Source organism: Garra rufa, chromosome 17 (genome assembly GCF_049309525.1).
Source record: "Garra rufa chromosome 17, GarRuf1.0, whole genome shotgun sequence".
Classification (NCBI taxonomy): Eukaryota; Metazoa; Chordata; class Actinopteri; order Cypriniformes; family Cyprinidae; genus Garra; species Garra rufa.
Window position 1 is genome coordinate 45,200,246 of NC_133377.1, and position 21,547 is coordinate 45,221,792.

The following is a 21,547-nucleotide window of genomic DNA, read 5'->3' on the forward strand; positions in this document are numbered from 1 at the left end:
AAATATGCTCTAAATTGACGTTTTTTGCTTCTTTTGCTTCTCTAAAAACACTAAAAAAATACATTATTTTAAAATTAAAATAAAACACTTTCTAAAAATGTATAAAATCATACAATAAAAAATAAAATAAAAAAGTAAATGATTACAAAAATCATAAAAATACAAATAAATACATGATTTTAAAATAAAGCACATAGTAAAAATTTATAAAATAATAATAATGTAAAATTCAAACAAATGATTTTAAAATAAAAACTGATCAAATTAAAATTAAACAAAATTCTAAAAATACAAAAAATGCATTATTTGAAAAAAATATTACAAACTAATACAGTTATAAAAATGTACAATTAAAAAAATAAAATACAAACAATTAAAATAACACTAAAGTTGATCAAATGTAAAAAGTAAATCCTTAAAAAAACAATAAACTAGTATTTAAGCTGTAAAACTAAACTAAAATATTTTTAACATAAAGACAAATCAAAATAAAATAAAATTATAAAAATATAAAAAGTGCATTATTTAAAAAAATATTACAAATAATATTTTAAAAATGTAATATTAAAATTATATACAATCAAAATTACACAAAAAATGTATAAAATGGAAAAAATAATAAAAAAACAATAAAATATTGTTACTATATAATAGATTAATACAATAATGAAGCTGTAAAACTAAAATACAATTATTTTATAATAAAAAACAATCAAAATAAATATATATATCAATAATAAATATATATATATATATATACATTTTTATTATAAGCAAATAATTTTAAATTAAAATAAGATGCAAAACCCCATTCTTAATAAAAACAAATCAAAATAAAACATTTAATAAAACCTAAACAAGAATTTTAATGGTTACTTTCCATTATTGAATACATTTTTAATTGTATCATTTTTATTTTAAAACCTTTTTTTCATTAGAAGTAAATATTTTAAATTAAAATAAGATCAAAACTAAAACACTTTAAACATTGCAGTTTATCAATATTCTTTAAATGTGTCTTGTGTATTTTAATGTGTATTTTCCCATTCCAGCTGCAAATGTAATTATAAATGTAAATGTATTTAAAGGCAAAAAAATTCAAATTTATAGAATTATAAAAATGTACAATTAAAAAAAATTATATACAAACAAAAAAAACATGTATAAAATGTAAAAAAATAAATATTTCAAATTAAATCATAAAAAAACAAAGATTTTAAAATAAAAACTATCAAAATAAAATATTTAGTAAAACTTTATATAATATTTTTTATTTTTTTTTATAATTGTTATTAAAAAAAATATATTTTTTTTTATTATTATTATTATTATTATTATTATAAGCAAATAATTTTAAATTAACATAAGATGCAAAATCCCATTCTTAATAAAAACAAATAAAAATAAAACATTTAGTAAAACTTAAATCAGAATTTTAATGGTTACATTTACATTATTTTATACATTTTTAATTGTATCACTTTTATTTAAAAAATATATATATATATATACAAACTATCAAAATAACACAAAAATGTATAAAATGTAAAAAAAAAATTCAAAAACTTTTATTAAAAAATAAATAAATAAGAATTTTAATGGTTACATTTACATTATTTTATACATTTTTTATTGTATCATCTTTAACTTTTTTATTATAAGTAAATAATTTTAAATTAATTAAAAAAATATACAAACTATCAAAATAACACAAAAATGTATAAAATGTAAAAAACAAAAAACTTCAAAAACTTTTATTAAAATATAAATAAATAAATAAATAAATAAAGAATTTTAATGGTTACATTTACATTATTTTCTAAATTTTTTATTGTATCATCTTTATTTAACATTTTTTTATTATAAGTAAATAATTTTAAATTAATAAAAATAATATACAAACTATCAAAATAACACAAAAATGTATAAAACGTAAAAAAAATACTTCAAAAACTTTTATTAAAATATAAATAAATAAGAATTTTAATGTTACATTTACATTATTTTATACATTTTTTATTGTATCATCTTTATTTAACATTTTTTTGTTATAAGTAAATAATTTTAAATTAATTAAAAAAATATATACAAACTATCAAAATAACACAAAAATGTATAAAATGTAAAAAACAAAAACACTTCAAAAACTTTTATTAAAATATAAATAAATAAATAAATAAATAAGAATTTTAATGGTTGCATTTACATAATTTTCTAAATTTTTTATTGTATCATTTTTATTTAACATTTTTTTTATTATAAGTAAATAATTTTAAATTAAAATAAGATCAAAACTAAAATTTAAATTTAAACACTGCAGTTTATTAATATTTTTTAAATGTGTCTTGTGTTTTTTTTTCACGTTTGTTTAATGCAAAAACACATTCACAGCACAACAGCTGCAAATGTAATTGTAAATGTAAATGTATTTAAAGATGGCAGTTGTAAAGCGTTCAGATGCAAGAGTGTTTGACAGACAAGTACAAACATAAAGAAACAAAACTCGTCTGCTGTATTTGGAGCGACCGAGTACAGACACGCAGCTAAAATAACAACATAAAGAGACGATCAAACCACACGCAACACACTCACATCACGTTACACAGACATTCAGGTCACCACAATTGACAAGATTACAGGCTAATTAAACGTAAACGGCACCTTTAATGACCCACCACACCTGTTTTATAGTGAAAACACTGAGATGTGCTGGAATTACAGTCAGCTGATGTTCACTGATGGATTGGTGTCAGCAGAGCAAACATTCGCAGGAAACACTCCCTTCACAAACCATCAGCATGTGAGCGAACATCACTGTGTGTTTAGTGCTCATCAACGCCGGCGGATCGTCTCGTGATCAGACCACGTAAACCTTTAGTGCTAAACAGCACACTAAAGCTCATTCGGACATTTACGACGTGGCAATTCACACACACTACAGTGTAACCTGGACTACACACTACAAATGTGGCTCTGTCTCAACACAGTCTGAATGTCCAGCTGCTGGTGTGTGTGTGTGTGTGTGTGTGTGTGTGTGTGTGTGTGTGTGTGTGTGTGTGTGTGTTTGTTAAAGAACCAGTCACTGCTGTCACCGACAGACACACAAACACACTGAGAGCAGTGAGACTGTGATCAATCAACACATTGTCCTGAGCATCTTCAGAAGTGAACACTGACTCTTGTTGTAGTTTGCTAAAGCGGGTTTTGTGAGGAAACTATAGGTGGTTTGAGTAATGAAAATAGCTGTTAATGAATGAAACCATAACAATGTAAAATTGGAAATGTAATAAAAACAATCATACATGTATAAAAATAAATTATAAATAATAATAAATGATAAAACACTTAATATCGTAATTAAAAACCATTTTCGAAATTTCAAATCAAAATAAAATAAAACATTTCTAAAAATAAAAAAGTGATAAAAATGTACAATTAAAAAAATAATTTACAATCAAAATAACACAAACATGTATAAAATGTAAAAAATAAATTCTTAAACTATAAAATATTATTATTACAGATTAATACAGTAATGAAGCTGTAAAACTAAAATCTAAAAATGCTATACATTTTTTTAATTTGTATCTTTTTATTAATTTGTAACATTTGTAGAATTTGTTTTATTTCATTATGATTTGTTTTTATTTCAAAATAATTTTATTTTAGTTTTACAGCTTCGTTATTGTATTAACCTGTAGTAATATTATTTTATTGTTTTTTAAGAATTAGTTTTTTAAATTGTATATATTTTTCTTGTACATTTGTATCATTTTATTAATTTGTAACATTTTTTAAAATAATGTATGTTTTGTTTTTTCAGAATTTTGTTTTATTTCATTATAATGTGTTTTTATTTCAAAATAATTTTATTTTAGTTTTACAGCTTAGTTATTGTATTATCCTGTAGTAATATTATTTTATTGTTTTTTAAGAATTCGTTTTTTTAATTGTATACATTTTTCGTGTAATTTTAATTGTACATTTGTATCATTTTATTAATTTGTAACATTTTTTTTTCAAATAATGTGTTTTGTATTTTTAGAATTTTGTTTTATTTCATTATGATTTGTTTTTATTTCAAAATAATTTTATTTTAGTTTTACAGCTTAGTTATTGTATAAATCTGTAGTAATAATATTTTGTTTTTGTTTTTAAGAATTTATTTGTTAAATTGTATACATTTTTCGTGTTAATTTAATCATTTATTTTTTTAATTGTACATTTTTATAATTTTATTAATTTTGTAATATTTGTTTCAAATAATGCACATTTTGTATTTTTAGAATTTAGTTTTATTTCAAAATAATTTAATTTTAGTTTACAGCTTCATTATTGTATTAATCTGTAGTAATAATATTTTGTTTAAGAATTTATTTGTTAAATTTTATAAATTTTTCGTGTTAATTTAATCATTTATTTTTTCAATTGTACATTTTTATAATTTTATTAATTTTTGTAATATTTGTTTCAAGTAATGCACGTTTTGTATTTTTAGAATTTAGTTTTATTTCAAAATAATTTAATTTTAGTTTACAACTTCATTATTGTATTAATCTGTAGTAATAATATTTTATTGTTTTTTAAGAATTTATTCATTAAATTGTATACATTTTTTGTGTTATTTTAATAGTATCTTTTTTTATTGTACATTTTTATAATTTTACTAATTTGTAATATTTTTTGTTTCAAATAATGCACGTTTTGTATTTTTAGAATTTAGTTTTATTTCAAAATAATTTAATTTTAGTTTTACAGCTTAGTTATTGTATTAATCTGTAGTAATATTATTTCGTTTTTTATTTATTAATTTATTTGTTAAATTGTATACATTTTTCGTGTTAATTTAATCATTTATTTTTTTAATTGTACATTTTTATAATTTTATTAATTTTTGTAATATTTGTTTCAAATAATGCACGTTTTGTATTTTTAGAATTTAGTTTTATTTCAAAATAATTTTATTTTAGTTTTACAGCTTCATTATTGTATTAATCTGTAGTAATAATATTTTATTGTTTTTCAAGAATGTATTCGTTAAATTGTATACATTTTTTGTGTTATTTTAAAAGTATCTTTTTTTATTGTACATTTTTATAATTTTATTAATTTGTAATATTTTTTGTTTCAAATAATGCACGTTTTGTATTTTTAGAATTTAGTTTTATTTCAAAATAATTTTATTTTAGTTTACAGCTTCATTATTGTATTAATCTGTAGTAGTAATATTTTGTTTTTTAAGAATTTATTTGTTAAATTTTATAAATTTTTCGTGTTAATTTAATCATTTATTTTTTTAATTGTACATTTTTATAATTTTATTAATTTTTGTAATATTTGTTTCAAATAATGCACATTTTGTATTTTTAGAATTTAGTTTTATTTCAAAATAATTTAATTTTAGTTTTACAGCTTAGTTATTGTATTAATCTGTAGTAATATTATTTCGTTTTTTATTTATTAATTTATTTGTTAAATTGTATACATTTTTCGTGTTAATTTAATCATTTATTTTTTTAAATAAAGATTAACGTTCAAATAATGCACGTTTTGTATTTTTAGAATTTAGTTTTATTTTAAAATAATTTTATTTTAGTTTTACTTTATTATTGTATTAATCTGTAGTAGTAATATTTTTTAAACAATATATAGCAAAAAACCAACAAAACACTCTATCTACAGAAATGCACACATTTACGACTATGTAATAAAGTCTGGTTAGACCAAAGTCAGTTTATGTATGCATTTAGAGAGCGTTCTTTCACTGCATCAATCAGTCTATTAATATGCATATATGGGGCAGAAAATCTATATATTTATATCATTTCAACTTATTTATAAACATATCAACTTAAAAATTTAGTAGCGACTGAAAAAGTTGATTTCAATTCCTGAATATGATGTTGAATTAAAGACACCGTACTGTCAAAACCTTTAGGAGCAAACACAAGCCACCTCTTCGACACACTCACATGCTTCCAGCACATCCTTAAACACACACAGACCAACCTTCAGCCCTGTGCAGCTCCAGTGCCAGCTGTTCCCGCGCCCGCGCCTCCTCTGCCACACGCTCCTGCAGCTCCTCCTGTCTGCGCTGCAGCTCCTCCATCTCCTCATTGTGCCTGAACTTCTCCCTCATCAGCTCCGTCTGCGTGATCCGCGCATGCTCCAGCTGATGGACACAGAGACAGAATATCATCTATATGGTCAGAATATGGTCAAAAACAAATAAGCTGGCATTGTGTGTCGTGTAAACCTGATTCAGAATATGCCCTGCAATACAAAACTGGTTTATATCTGCACATGACCAACAGCTTCTATGCTTCTATGAGACACAAGCAGTGGAGTAGATGAACAGTTTCTGGAGCAGATTCTTATTAAAAAAAAAAAAAAATCAACATCTATCAAAAAAAAAAAAAAAAAAAAAGACGAGCAGAGCATCATAAGAGTCTCACGGCCTTATTGTGCAATTCTTTATGATTCTGAGGTGCATGAATGTTTTGTTTTTATTTGGATTGTTTTTATTGTAAAAATAAAGAATTAAGTTTAATTTAGCATGTTTATGATTTTATAAATTGCAAAGTGTTTCATTTTGATTGTTTTTATTTTTACATTGATTTTAATTTGACATTTTCTATGACTATGATTTTTACTAAATGTTTTCTATTTTCTTGCACTATGTTTTTTCCTAAATGTTTTATTTGGATTGTTTTTATTGTAAACAACTAAATCATTTTCATTGAGCATTTGCATGATTTTATATTTTTTTTCTAAGTGTTTTATTTTGACCGTCTTATTGTAAAAAAAAATATTAATTTTAATTATTTTCATGATTGTACTGATTTTTACTAAGTGTTTTATTTTGATTGTTTTTATTTTAAAATCATTTACTTTAATTTTACATATTTTATGACTTGTTTAATTATTACTAAATGTTTTATTTGGATTGTTTTTATTGTGAAAATAAAGTTTAATTTAGCATGTTTATGATTTTATAAATTGTAAAGTGTTTTATTTTGATTGTTTTTAGTTTTACATTTATTTTAATTTGACATTTTCTATGACTATGGTTTTTCCTAAATGTTTTATTTTGATTGTTTTTATTGTAAACAACTAAATCATTTTCATTGAGCATTTGCATGATTTTATATTTTTTTCTAAGTGTTTTATTTTGATTGTCTTATTGTAAAAAAAATATTAATTTTAATTATTTTCATGATTGTACTGATTTTTACTAAGTGTTTTATTTGGATTGTTTTTATTTGAAAACAGTAAGAAAATCATTTGTATTGTAAAACAAAATATTAATTTTAATTCAACATTTTCTTGATTTTATAAGTGTTTTATTTTGATTTATTTTTATTTTTAAATCATTTACTTTAATTTTACATATTTTATGACTTGTTTAATTGTTACTAAATGTTTTATTTGGATAATTCTTTATTTTTACAATAAAAACAAAGTTTAATTTAGCATGTTTATGATTTTATAAATTGTAAAGTGTTTTATTTTGATTGTTTTTATTTTTACATTTATTTTAATTTGACATTTTCTATGACTATGGTTTTTACTAAATGTTTTATTTTGATTGTTTTTATTGTAAACAGTAAGAAAATCATTTGTATTGTAAAATTTTTTTTATTTTAATTCAACATTTGATTTTTTATTCTTGATTTTATAAAGTGTTTTATTTTGTTTTGTTTTTTTATTTTAAAATCATTTACTTTAATTTTATATATTTTATGACTTGTTTGTTACTAAATGTTTTATTTTGATTTTTTTATTGTAAAAATGTATTAATCTTAATTTAAGCATTTTCATGATTTTATACATTTTTTCTAAGTGTTTTATTTTGATTGTTGTTATTTTTAAAATCATTTATTTTAATTTGACATTTTCATGATTTTATTAACTTTTACAAAAAAAATTATTTTGATTGTTTTTATTGTTAAAAATTATACATTTTAATTGAGCATTTTCATGTTTTTATTTTATTTTTTCTAAGTTTTTTATTTGGATTTTTATTTTGAAATAATTTATTTTAATTTACATTTTTATGACTTGACTCATTTTTACTAAATGTTTTATTTAACCACAGAAATAAATTCCACTTAACTGTATATTAACACAAAAAACAGTTAATTTAAATCATAATAATATTTAACAATTTTACAGCATTTTAAATCAAATGAATGGCAGTGTTGAAAAACAGAAGAGACTTTCAAAACCATAAACCATAAGACTCGCTGACCCCAAACTTTTGAATCACTTAAAAACACAGATGAAAGCTCATATTGGTGTTTGATCATCTTCATGTGGTCAGAGCCTCAACAATCCTACAAAAAAGCTGTGATTTGTTTTATTTTGATGTTTTCATTGTACAAAATATATTAATTTTAACTGAGCATTTTCATGATTTTAGCATTTTTTTCATTGTTTTTATTATACATTTTTTTTAACTAAATGTTTTATTTTGATTGTTTTTATTGTAAAAAAATGAACATTTTCTTGATTTTCTAAAATGTTTTATTTTGATTGTTTTTATTTTAAATTATTTATTTTAATTTTACATATTTTATGACTTGATTAATTGTTACTAAATGTTTTATATGTTTATTGTAAAAAATATATTAAATTTACATTATAACTTTATTTTTTTTTACTAAATGTTTTATTCAATCACAGAAATAAATTCCATTTAACTGTATATTAACACAAAACCAGCTATTTTAAATCATAATAATATTTAACAATTTTACAGCATTTTAAATCAAATGAATGGCAGTGTTGAAAAGCAGAAGAGACTTTCAAAAACCTTAAAAAGACTCGCTGACTCGCAAAACTTTTGAATCACTTAGTCTAAAAAACAAACAGATGAAAGCACTTTATGTCAACAAGCTCATATTCATGCATTTGATGGTGTTCATGTGGTCAGAGCTGCTTCAAAAAATTCAACAAAAGCCGTCATTTCTCTGTCACGACGGCGAGCCTGATCTCCTGTGACCAGAGTCTGAACACAAACATTACTAAATGTTTTATTTTGATGTTTTTATAGTAAAAAATGTATTCATTTAATTTTCAATAATTAAAAAAATATATATTTTACTATTTATTTAAGTGTTTAATTTTGTTTTTTTATTTTAAAATCATTTGCTTTAATTTGATATATTTTATGGCTTGGTTATTCTTTACTATTCATTGTAAAAAATGTACAAATTTTAATTGAGCATTTCATGACTTTACTATTTTTTTCTAAGTGTTTTATTTTAAATGTTTTTATTTAAAAAATGATTTGAATTTTTATTTAATTATTTATTTTAATTATAATTTTTTTTATGATTTTTCTGTCTATTTTAAAGTTTTTTACTAAATGTTTCATTTAATTTTTTTTTTTTTGCTTTAAAAGTTTTACAATTCTGTAACACTTTCTAAATATAACACTTTCTAAATATAGCGTTCTAAAATTGTTCTAAAATGTTCAAAAATTCAACAAAAGCCGGCATTTCTCCGTCACGATGGCGAGCCTGATCTGGAGTCTGAAAACAAACATTATGTTTTATTTTGATGTTTTTACAGTAAAAAATGTATTCATTTAATTTTCAATAATTAAAAAAAATATATATTTTACTATTTATTTAAGTGTTTTATTTTGTTTTTTATTTTAAAATCATTTGCTTTAATTTGATATATTTTATGGCTTGGTTATTCTTTACTATTTATTGTAAAAAATGTACAAATTTTAATTGACCATTTTCATGATTTTACTATTTTTTTCTAAGTGTTTTATTTTAAATGTTTTTATTTAAAAAATGATTTGAATTTTTATTTAATTATTTATTTTAATTATAATTTTTTTTATGATTTTTCTGTCTATTTTAAAGTTTTTTACTAAATGTTTCATTAATTTTTTTTTTTTTGCTTTAAAAGTTTTACAATTCTGTAACACTTTCTAAATGTAGCGTTCTAAATATTCTAAATATAGCGTTTTAACGATGCTGAAAATACAGCTTCGATCACAGAAATAAATTACATTTAACTAAACAGTCACACAAAAACCAGCTATTTTAAATCATAATAATATTTAACAATTTTACAGCATTTTAAATCAACCTGACCACAAACTTTTGAATCACTTCATAACTTTATGTTTTTATAGTAAAAAATGTATTCATTTAATTTTCAATAATTAAAAAATATATATATTACTATTTATTTAAGTGTGTTATTTTGTTTTTTTATTTTAAAATCATTTGCTTTAATTTGATATATTTTATGGCTTGGTTATTCTTTACTATTTATTGTAAAAAATGTACAAATTTTAATTGAGCATTTCATGATTTTACTATTTTTTTTAAGTTTTTTTATTTTAAATGTTTTTATTAAAAAAAAGATTTGAATTTTTATTTAATTATTAATTTTAATTATAATTTTTTAAATGATTTTTCTGTCTATTTTAAAGTTTTTTACTAAATGTTTCATTAAAAAAAATTTTTTTGCTTTAAAAGTTTTACAATTCTGTAACACTTTCTAAATATAGCATTCTAATGATGCTGAAAATACAGCTTCGATCACAGAAATAAATTACATTTAACTAAACAGTCACACAAAAAACAGCTATTTTAAATCATAATAATATTTAACAATTTTACAGCATTTTAAATCAACCTGACCTCAAACTTTTGAATCACTTCATAACTTTATGTTTTTATAGTAAAAAATGTATTCATTTAATTTTCAATAATTAATTTTTTTTTCATTTTACTATTTGTTTAAGTGTTTCATTTTGTTTTTTATTTTAAAATCATTTGCTTTAATTTGATATATTTTATGGCTTGGCTATTCTTTACTATTTATTGTAAAAAAAATGTACAAATTTTAATTGAGCATTTCATGATTTTACTATTTTTTTCTAAGAGTTTTATTTTAAATGTTTTTATTTAAAAAATGGTTTGAATTTTTATTTAATTATTTATTTTAATAAATTTTTTTTATGATTTTTTTTTTCCATTTTAAAGTTTTTTACTAAATGTTTCATTTAATTTTTTTTTTGCTTTAAAAGTTTTACAATTCTGTAACACTTTCTAAATATAGCGTTCTAAATATTCTAAATATAGCGTTTTAACGATGCTGAAAATGCAGCTTCGATCACAGAAATAAATTATATTTAACTAAACAGTCACACAAAAAACAGCTATTTTAAATCATAATAATATTTAACAATTTTACAGCATTTTAAATCAACCTGACCTCAAACTTTTGAATCACTTCATAACTTTATGTTTTTATAGTAAAAAATGTATTCATTTAATTTTCAATAATTAAAAAAAATAATTATTTTGCTATTTATTTAAGTGTTTTATTTTGTTTTTTTATTTTAAAATCATTTGCTTTAATTTTAAATATTTTATGGCTTGGTTATTCTTTACTATTTATTGTAAAAAATGTACAAATTTTAATTGACCATTTTCATGATTTTACTATTTTTTTTCCTAAGTGTTTTATTTTAAATGTTTTTATTAAAAAAAGATTTGAATTTTAATTTAATTATTTATTTTAATTTTTTTTTTTATGATTTTTCTGTCTATTTTAAAGTTTTTTACTAAATGTTTCATTTTTTTTTTTTGCTTTAAAAGTTTTACAATTCTGTAACACTTTCTAAATATAGCGTTCTAAATATTATAAATAGCGTTTTAACGATGCTGAAAATACAGCTTCGATCACAGAAATAAATTACATTTAACTAAACAGTCACACAAAAACCAGCTATTTTAAATCATAATAATATTTAACAATTTTACAGCATTTTTAATCAACCTGACCTCCAACTTTTGAATCACTTTATGTCAACAAGCTCATATTCATGCATTTGATGGTGTTCATGTGGTCAGAGCTGCTTCAAAAATTTCAACAAAAGCCGGCATTTCTCCGTCACGACGGCGAGCCTGATCTCGTGTGACCAGAGTCTGAACACAAAACACACACAAACACACCCAGGAATCTCATTACAGCTCCGCCAACGTGTACAAAAGCTCCCGGGAGTCTTATCTAACTATATGCGCTATAAAACCTTTCCTCCAAAGGTCAAAAGCAGAGCTAGAGCTGAAAGTCTTACGGTATACGGAGGGGTAGGCAGGGAGATCTTGGACACCACTTTGAGCAGATGTCCATTGTCGCGCTGGTTGACGTGCGAGATCTGCGTCTGAACCACGACGGCGTTCTTCTCGTTCAGCAGGTGGCTGAGAGGAAAGGGTCGAGGCAGCGGGATGCGCGACTCCACCTCGTAAATATCCATATCCTGGCTCTCCAGCCAGCCGTCGCGCAGGACCTGCGAGTCCCAGTACGTCCGATACGAATCCATGTCTTCTGCTCTAAACCGAGATGTTTGAGAGTCGGCTCGTCGTCAGGAGCGAGTTAATCGGAGCGAACATCTCTATGGCAGTGTCCCGCAGGAAGGTAAACACACACAGATCTCACATGGCTGCTCTGGAAGAACCAGCTCCGTGTGAATCCGAGTCGATCACGAGTAGAAACTCAACTCCAACCTGTTGCTAGAATCCTAGTTTGTGTGGCTCACTTTCTCTCCTGCTGGAAACTCATTAACAATTCCATGCTTCCGTGGCAACGGTCCTCTGGGAAAACGCGGGGCTCGTTAACGACCGACGGGGGAGAGACACTCACTCTATACACTCTCTCTCTCTCTCTGTCTCTCTCTCTCTCGCTCTGTCAGCTCTGTCAGCCGGAGCAAACTCTTCCTGGTTTGTGGACATGTGCGGGATACGTCGAGGGTAAAGGCGGAGCCGTGACGCCTGCAGGTGATTTGACACACACACCCTGCCCGAGCCTGTCCGACTGGATTCCTCATAAGCCACAACTAAATGGTTTAAGCTTTATAATGCGTTCACAATCTCCAAACTGTGATGACATTCCTGGTGCGTTTGAGTTCTGTTGAATTCTTAATATATTTATGTGTGTGATCAGCTATTTCTCATTGAGGTGAGACACTGCGGGTGAACAGGGTGAAAGATTTAACTAATGGTTATCGCCTTGCTGACCCGGATGATCGAGTACTTCGATAATCGCAAACATTTTTTGTATTACAAGTTTTCAAAAATGTTAGGTTTAATATGCAAATGACTCACTATTTAATTAAGTGTGCGCTAATTTGAATGCATTTCTAGGTCAGGTCAGTTTTAAAACTCTAATTTTTTTACAGAGGGGATTTTGTCACTCCATAATTCAGAGAAAACCTTGAACAGACAGAAAAACAAGTATTAAATTTATAAAATGTTGTATAAAATCAAGCAAACTATATGTGACCCTGGACCACAAAACCAGTCATAAGGTTAAATTTTACAAAACTGAGATGTATGCAACATATGAAAGCTCAATAAATAAGCTTTCTATTGATGTATGGTTTGTTAGGATAGGACAATATTTGGCTGAGATGCATCTATTTGAAAATCTGGAATCTGAGGGTGCAAAAAATCAAAAGACTGAGAAAATCACCTTTAAAGTTGTCCAAATTAGGTTCTTAGCAATGCATATTACTAATCAAAAATTACATTTTGATATATTTATAGTAGGAATTTTACAAAAAATCTTCATGGAACATGATCTTTACTTAATTTCCTAATGATTTTTGGCATAAAAGAAAAATCTAGAATTTTGACCCATACAATGTATTTTTGGCTATTGCTACAAATATACCCCAGCGACTTAAGACTGGTTTTGTGCTCCAGGGTCACATATATGAACAGATGCCTCTGTAAAAGCCTTCAGGATATAGACAGGAATAAAAATGCTCAGTGTGGTGTGTGTAAGTGCTACTGAAGTGGAGATTTATGGCTCAGTGTAGGAGAAAAAACTCTTGGCCTTTAAAAATCTGTATTGTAATTGAAATCTATTGACACAAATAGATAAAGTGCTATAAAAGAAACACTTCACAGTGTCTTTTGGGTGTTTTCTTTCCACTAGTCTGAAAAAACACTTTATGAAACACCAGAAAGCCCCAAATCTTAAACTTGACAGGTGCATGAAAAAACTGTTTATGCCTTAAATAAATGTAAAAAAAAAAAAAAAAACTGGCATTCAAAAGTTTGTGATTGGTGTGATTTTTGACGTTTTTTTAAAGAAGTCTCTTCTGCTCATCAAGGCTGTATTTATTTGATTAAAATACAGGAAAAAAACTGTTTTATTGTGAAACATTATTGCAGTTTAAAATACTGATTTTCTATTTAAATAAAAAATTTTCTTTACAATTTTTAATAAAGATACTTTAAAATATGATTTATTCCTGTGATGCATCATTACCCCAGTCTTCAGTTTCACACAGCTCTTCAGAAATCATTCTAATATGCTGATTTATTACTTTTATTATCAATGAGAAATATGTAAAAAAAGAGAGAAAAAAAGATTGAATAAAATAAATAAACAATTAAAATTTTAATTTTAATTAGAAAAATGATTAAAAATAATATAATAATAAAATAATTGGTGCATAACTCTTTATTTTATTAATTATACAACTATATATATATATATATCATAGTCATTCATAATTTTGTTGTGGTCCATGTATAATTAATAAGGAATATGTGAAAACTAGGAAAAATGTTTTTTAAAAAAATTAAACTAAATAAATAAATAAATAAATAATTTTTGAGAGTCTAACAGGACTTAACATGGCTATATTCATAAAAACAGAAAAAAACTGTATTATTGCAGTTTAAAATAATGGTTTTCTATTTGAATATATTTTAAAATATAATTTATTTCTTCAGTGTCACATGATCCTTCAGAAATCATTCTAATATACTGATTTATTACTTTTATTATCAATGAGAAATGTGAAAAATTGAAAAAAAAAAAAAATTAAAATAAAAAAATAAACTAAATAAATATAAAAAGTTAATTTTTGAGTGTAACGGGACTTAAAATGGCTATATTCATAATAAGAAACGTGAAAAACTGAAAAAAATATTTAAAAACTAAACTAAATTAATTAATAAATAATAAATAAAAAGTTAATTTTTGAGAGTGTAACAGGACTTAAAATTGTATGAGAAACCAGAAAAATAGAAAGAATAAAATACATTTATTAGTGCATTTACCCATTTTTTTAATTAATTATAAAACTATACATGTATTTCACATTATAGTTATTCATATTTTTGTTGTGGTCAATGAATAATTAATGTGAAAAGTGAAAAATAGAAATGGCTATATTCATAAGAAACGTGAAAATCAGATAAAAAAAACTAAAATTAATAAATAAACAAATATTAAATTATATTAAAATATTAATAAAATGGCTTAAAATGGCTATAATCATAATGTGAATAAATAAAAAATAAAAAATAATTTAAAAATAAGGTTATTAGTGCATGTATGCCTTTTTAATGAATTATAAAACATACACATATATATCTTTGTCAATCATATTTTTGCTGTGGTCCATCTATAATTAGTGAGAAATATGTGATAAATTCAAAAAAATATACAAAAAAAAGATTAAATAAATAAATAAGTTCATTTTTGAGAGCCTAACAGGAAATAAAATGGCTATATTCATAATGAGAAGCATGTTAAAAAAATAATATTTCAAAATAAGGTTATTAGGCCATTTACCCATTTTTTTTTTACTAATTACAAAATTAAAAAATACTTAGAAATTTAAATTATACATGAACCACAACGAAAATATGAATGACTATGATATAATATATATATATATATATATATATATATATATATATATATATATATATATATATATATATATATATAGTTTTCCAACACTGATGAGAAGTTTTATTTGAATATATCATCGTATTAAATTTATAAGATCATTTAATCTGAGAATTAGCGGTATTAACCCCATTTTAATGAAATTGCTTAAAATGTTTAACTCATGGTTGCTCAGAACTAACCTAATTTATGCAACCCACAATAATTACATATTTAACAATATATCTAACAAAAATATAAAAAATATAAAGATTTTTTTTTTTTATGCTGGAAAGGTTTCATTTCAAGTGTGTAAAATACACATTTTTTTCAGATTTTTTTTACACAGTTTAGTGTAATATACACTAAACTGTGTAAAAAAATTCTGAAAAAAATAAATGATGTGTATTTTAATTGTTTTAAGGGATGAGCAAAGTTTCACTCCATTATTTAAAACGGTGCATTTTTTAGAAATGTTTATGTCTCTCTTTAACGCCAAAACAGAGGTGCATGCATTATGAGGGTTAAAGACAATTAACAATCAGATAAGTGCCGCTTCATTCCATCCGAGTAATTATTTTCTCCTCAAAGCCTCCCTGATAACAACATTATTGATTAACTACTCTTCCCACATGAACGCCTCCACATAAATCTTCATTCCTGAACAAGCCATTACACGATTAACTCACGCAGAAGCCATTAGGAGCTGGAAAACCAGCATTAACGCCACAAATCCGTGCTTCTGCCTGATTAAAACCTGTTTTCACTCTTATCCTGAACGTCTCACAGCGTTGTATTGATTTACAGACATTTTTACTGTGTTATATAAAGCTGTCAACTCCAGTTTTACCAGATAAGAGTCATAGACACACAACAGTTTATTAGGAATGAAAACTAAAACATGGAACAAGTGAAGCTCGTTTTCAAAATAAAAGACCTTGTGAGAGAAATTATTATAAAAGTTAGGGGTCATTAAGATATTTTGGAAAAGAAATTAATACTTTTATTAATCCAGGACGCATTAAACTGATCAAAAGTGACAGTAAAGACATTTATAATTTTGATGAGCAGAATAATCTTCTTTAAAAAACGATAAAAATCTTACTGATCCCTAATTTTTTACAAAAAAAGCAGTGTATATTTTACAGTCATGTATAATGAATGAGAAATATGTAAAAAATAGAAGAAAAAAATTGAATAAAAATAAATAAATAAAAGTTAATATTAATTAGAAACGTGAAAAATTAAAAATAATATAATAATTAAATAATTTATAAAATAAGTTCAATAATGTATTAACCATTTATTTGATTAATTTTAAAGCTATATATATTTTACATCATAGTCATTCATATTTTTTTTGTGGTCCATGTATAATAAATGAGAAATATGTTAAAAATAGAAAAATAAAAAAAGTTTGAATGAAAATAAATAAATGAATGAATAAATAAATTGTTAATTTTATTTAAACACAGGAGAAAAATAATTTACAAAATATGTTCATTAGTGAATTAACCATTTATTTTATTAATTATAAAACTATATATATTTTACATCATAGTCATTCATTTTTTTGTTGTGGTCCATGTATAATTAATGAAAAATATGTGAAAAATAGAAAAGGAAAAAAAAGATCGAATAGAAATAAATAAATAAATGAATAAATAAATAAATAAATAAATAAATAAATAAATAAATAAAAAGTTAATCTTATTTAGAAACTTTAATTTTGAAAAATTAAAAAGAATATAAAAAGGATTAAATTAAAAGTAAATTAAATTAATTAAAAGATCAATAAAAGGTCATTTTATTTAGAAACGTGAAAAATTTAAATTAATATAATAATAAAATAATTTACAAAAGATCATTAGTGTGTTAATCATTCATTTTATTAATTATAAAACTATATATAATTTACATCATAGTCATTCATTTTTTTGTTGTGGTCCATGTATAATTAACGAAAATTATGTGAAAAATAGAAAAGGAAAAAAAGATTGAATAGAAATAAATAAATAAATAAATAAAGTTAATTTAATTTAGAAACGTGAAAAAAAAATGTTTTTTTTTTGAAAAAATTAAAATAAATAAATTGCTAATTTTTGATAGTTTAACAGGACTTAAAATAGCTATATTCATAATAAGAAACATGAAAAACAGGGGGAAAAAATAATATATAATAATAAAATAATTTACAAAATAAGTTCATTAGTGTATTAACCATTTATTTAATTAATTGTAAAACTATATATATTTTTCATCATAGTCATTCATATTTTTGTTGTGGTCCATGTATAATTAATGAAAATTAAATTAACTAAATATAATAAATACATTAAATAAATAAATAAAAAGTTAATTATTGAGAGTCTAACAGGACTTAACATGGCTATATTCGTAATAAGAAACATGAAAAACAGAAAAACATATTTAAAAAAAATAAACTAAATTAATTAATTAATCAATAAAAAGTGACAAAGGTGACTTTAAAGACATTTATAATTTTCCTAAAAAATTCTATTTCAAATAAATGCTGTTCTTTTGAACTTTTGACCTGTTTTTGCTCACATTGTAGTGTTGATTTGAGGCGTTTTTACCGTGGTGTTTTACTGCTTTTACAGCAGCATTGCTCTGATTATACAAGATAGACGTGTCCATTAGAGTATCAGCGGCTTAAGAGGATTTCATCCATTCTTTTATAACCTTGCCATGAGCGCATTTGCTCACATTTCAAGTCAAACAGGATCTGATGCGATCTAATCCTTAAATATGCAGCAGAAAATATCAATATAGATATACGGCTGACAAATTCAGCAGGGCCAGATTTCTGCTTGTCGATATTTGTGTGGCATGTCAGCTATAACAGCAATGAGAAACAAATGTAAAAATAGAAAACAATAATAAAAAATGAAATAAATAAATAAATAAATATTTTTAAGAGTCTAACAGGAGTTAAATTGGCTGTATTCATAATAAGAAACATGAAAAATAAATTGAAAAATAAGATACAATTAAATAAATCAGTCAATCAATCAATCAATAAATAATAAATTAATAAAAAGTATAAATAGAATAAAATAAATAAATAGAAAAAATAATAATAAAAAAGACAAAACAAAATCTATTAATAAATAAAATAAATCCCCAAAATATTTTTGAGAGTTCAACAGGAGTTAAAACAACTATATTCATAATAAGATACAAGGAGAAAAAAAAAAATTATATATATATATATATATATATATATATAACAAAATAAATTTAAAAAAAATTTGAGAGTCCAACTGGAGTTAAAATGACTATATTCATAGTGAGAAAGATATGAAAAATATAAAAATAAAAATAAAAAGATTAAATAAAACAAAATAAAAATATTAAATAAAACAAAATCAATCAATAAAACAAAAATATATATTTTTTGAGAGTCCAACAGGAGTTAAAATGGATATGTTCATAATGAGAAACCTTTTAAAAAAAATTTTTGTAAAAATTTAAAAAATAAGGTTAATTAAAAAAAATTATAAAATAAATAAAAAATATATATATTGAGTCCATATATTCATAATAATAAAAATGTAGAAAATAGAAAAAAAAATACAAAAAATAAGATGAAGTTAAACCAATCAATCAATAAAAAGTTCATTTGTGAGTGTCCACAGGAATTAAAAAGGCTATATCCGTAATAAATTGTTAAAAATAATAAAAAGATTAAATAAATAAATAAATAAATAAAATCAAAACATATTTTGAGAGTCCAACAGGAGTTAAATTGGCTATTTAAATAAATAAAAAAATCCAACAGGAATTAAAACAGATATTTATAATAAGAAACACATGGAAAATAGAAAAACATAATACAAAACATAAGATAAAATTAAATAAATAAATTCGAAAAAATATTTTTTGAGAGTCCAACACGAGTTAAAACATTTCTAATAAGAAACATGTGGGAAATAAAAAATATATATATAAAAAATAAAATAAATAAATAAATAAAACTTCATTTGTGAAAGTCCAACAGGAGTTAAATGGCTATATTCATAATGAGAAACATGCAAAAAATAGAAAAATGACCAAAAAAATTAAATAAACAAATATTTTTTAAAAGTCTTACAGGACTTAAAATGGCTATATTCATAATGAGAAACGTGAAAAATAGAAAAATGACAAAAAAAGATTTTATAAAAAAATAAACAAAAAATAAATAAATATCTTTTAAAAGTCAAAGAGGGCTTAAAATGGCTATATTCATAATGAGAAACATGTCAAATAAAAATAAGAATAAATGAATAAAAAGTCCAACAGGAGTTACAACTATAGTTGTGATGAGAAATGTGGAAAAATACAAAAAATAATAAATGTATGTTTATGTTTAACAAAAAATATACATCTGTTCTCACTTCATTAAAAATCTTTTCATAAGAATCAACCAAAAAGTCGATCAGGAGCTCTAGAGATAACAGACATATTGATTATTGAAGCGATAATGGTATTTGTTGATGTTCAGGAAGTGCTGATCAGAGCGAGGCTAAAATAAACTCTTAGGAAAGATGGTTTCGCTTTACAGACCAACACTGGGGGCGTGGCCACGCTGCTGCCACGGAGACAGGAGCATTATGCAAATCCACTGGTATCTACAGGCAACCGGAGCAGACGCCCCGCCCACTGTGTGAACATGTGACCTGTGATAATGTGTTTAACCAACAGCCTGACTTACTAACAGCCATACACAGACACCACCATTCAAAACCTCTGGCCTCTGGAAGATATTAATGTTTCTGAGTCTCTTCTGCTCACCAATCCTGCATTTATCTGATTAAAAATGCAGTAAAAATTCTAATATAATTTTCTAATTTAAAATATCTGTTTTCTATATGAATCTATGTTAAAATGCTTTATATTTTTTATAAAAGCTTTTTATTTATATCTGTGAACAAAGCTGAATTTCCAGCATCATTACTACAGTCTTCAGTGTTACATGATAATAATAATAATAAAAATGATTAAATAAAAAAATATTTTTTTTTTTGAGACTCTAACAGCAGTTAAAACTGCTATATTCATAATGAGGAACGTGAAAAATAGGAAAAAAAGAAATAAAAATAAGATTAAATAAAAAATAAAATAAATTATTTTTGAGAGTCTAACAAGAGTTAAAGCAGCTATATTCAGTAATGAATGAATAAATAAAAAATATATAAAAAGTAAATTTTTGAGAGTCTAAAAAATATATACAAAAAATAAGGTTAAATTAAAAACAATTAACAAAAAAAATAAAATAAATAAACAGCTATATTTATAATGAGAAACATGTAAAACATATTTTTACAAATTGTAAAAAAATAAGGTTAAATAATAATAATAATAATAATAATAATAAGATTAAATTATAAAACAAATAAACAATTTTTGAGAGTTTAACAGGACTTAAAATGGCTAAATTCATAATGAGAAGCATGTCAAAAATAGAAAAAATAATCACAAAAAAATAAGATTAATTAAAAAACAGAATACAATAAAATAAAATAAATAAAAAGCTCATTTTTGAGAGACTAACATGACTTAAAATGGCAAAAAATAAATATAATAATCATCATTATAATAATAAATAAATAAATAAATAAATAAATTGCTAAAAAAAAGTTAATTTTTAAAAGTTTGAGAAAAGTAAAAAAAAAAAAAAACAGAAGTTAAAATGGCTATATTCATAATGAGAAACGTGAAATTAAAAAAATAAAATAATAAATGGCTTTTATTTTAATTGTAATAAATTTTAATAAATTAAAATAAAATAAATAAAAAGCTAATTTTTGAGTTTAAC

General features: G+C 23.0%; 1 protein-coding gene across 1 annotated transcript in view; it reads right to left on the reverse strand.

The window, feature by feature from the left end:
- The window catches only part of LOC141289446 (uncharacterized), a 103,038-nt gene that overhangs the window by 44,851 nt on the left and 36,640 nt on the right, over positions 1-21,547 (reverse strand). The window contains exon 10 of the mRNA XM_073821540.1: positions 6,010-6,172. Coding sequence (XP_073677641.1) covers positions 6,010-6,172 — 163 coding nt within the window. The remainder of the gene's footprint in view (positions 1-6,009; positions 6,173-21,547) is intronic.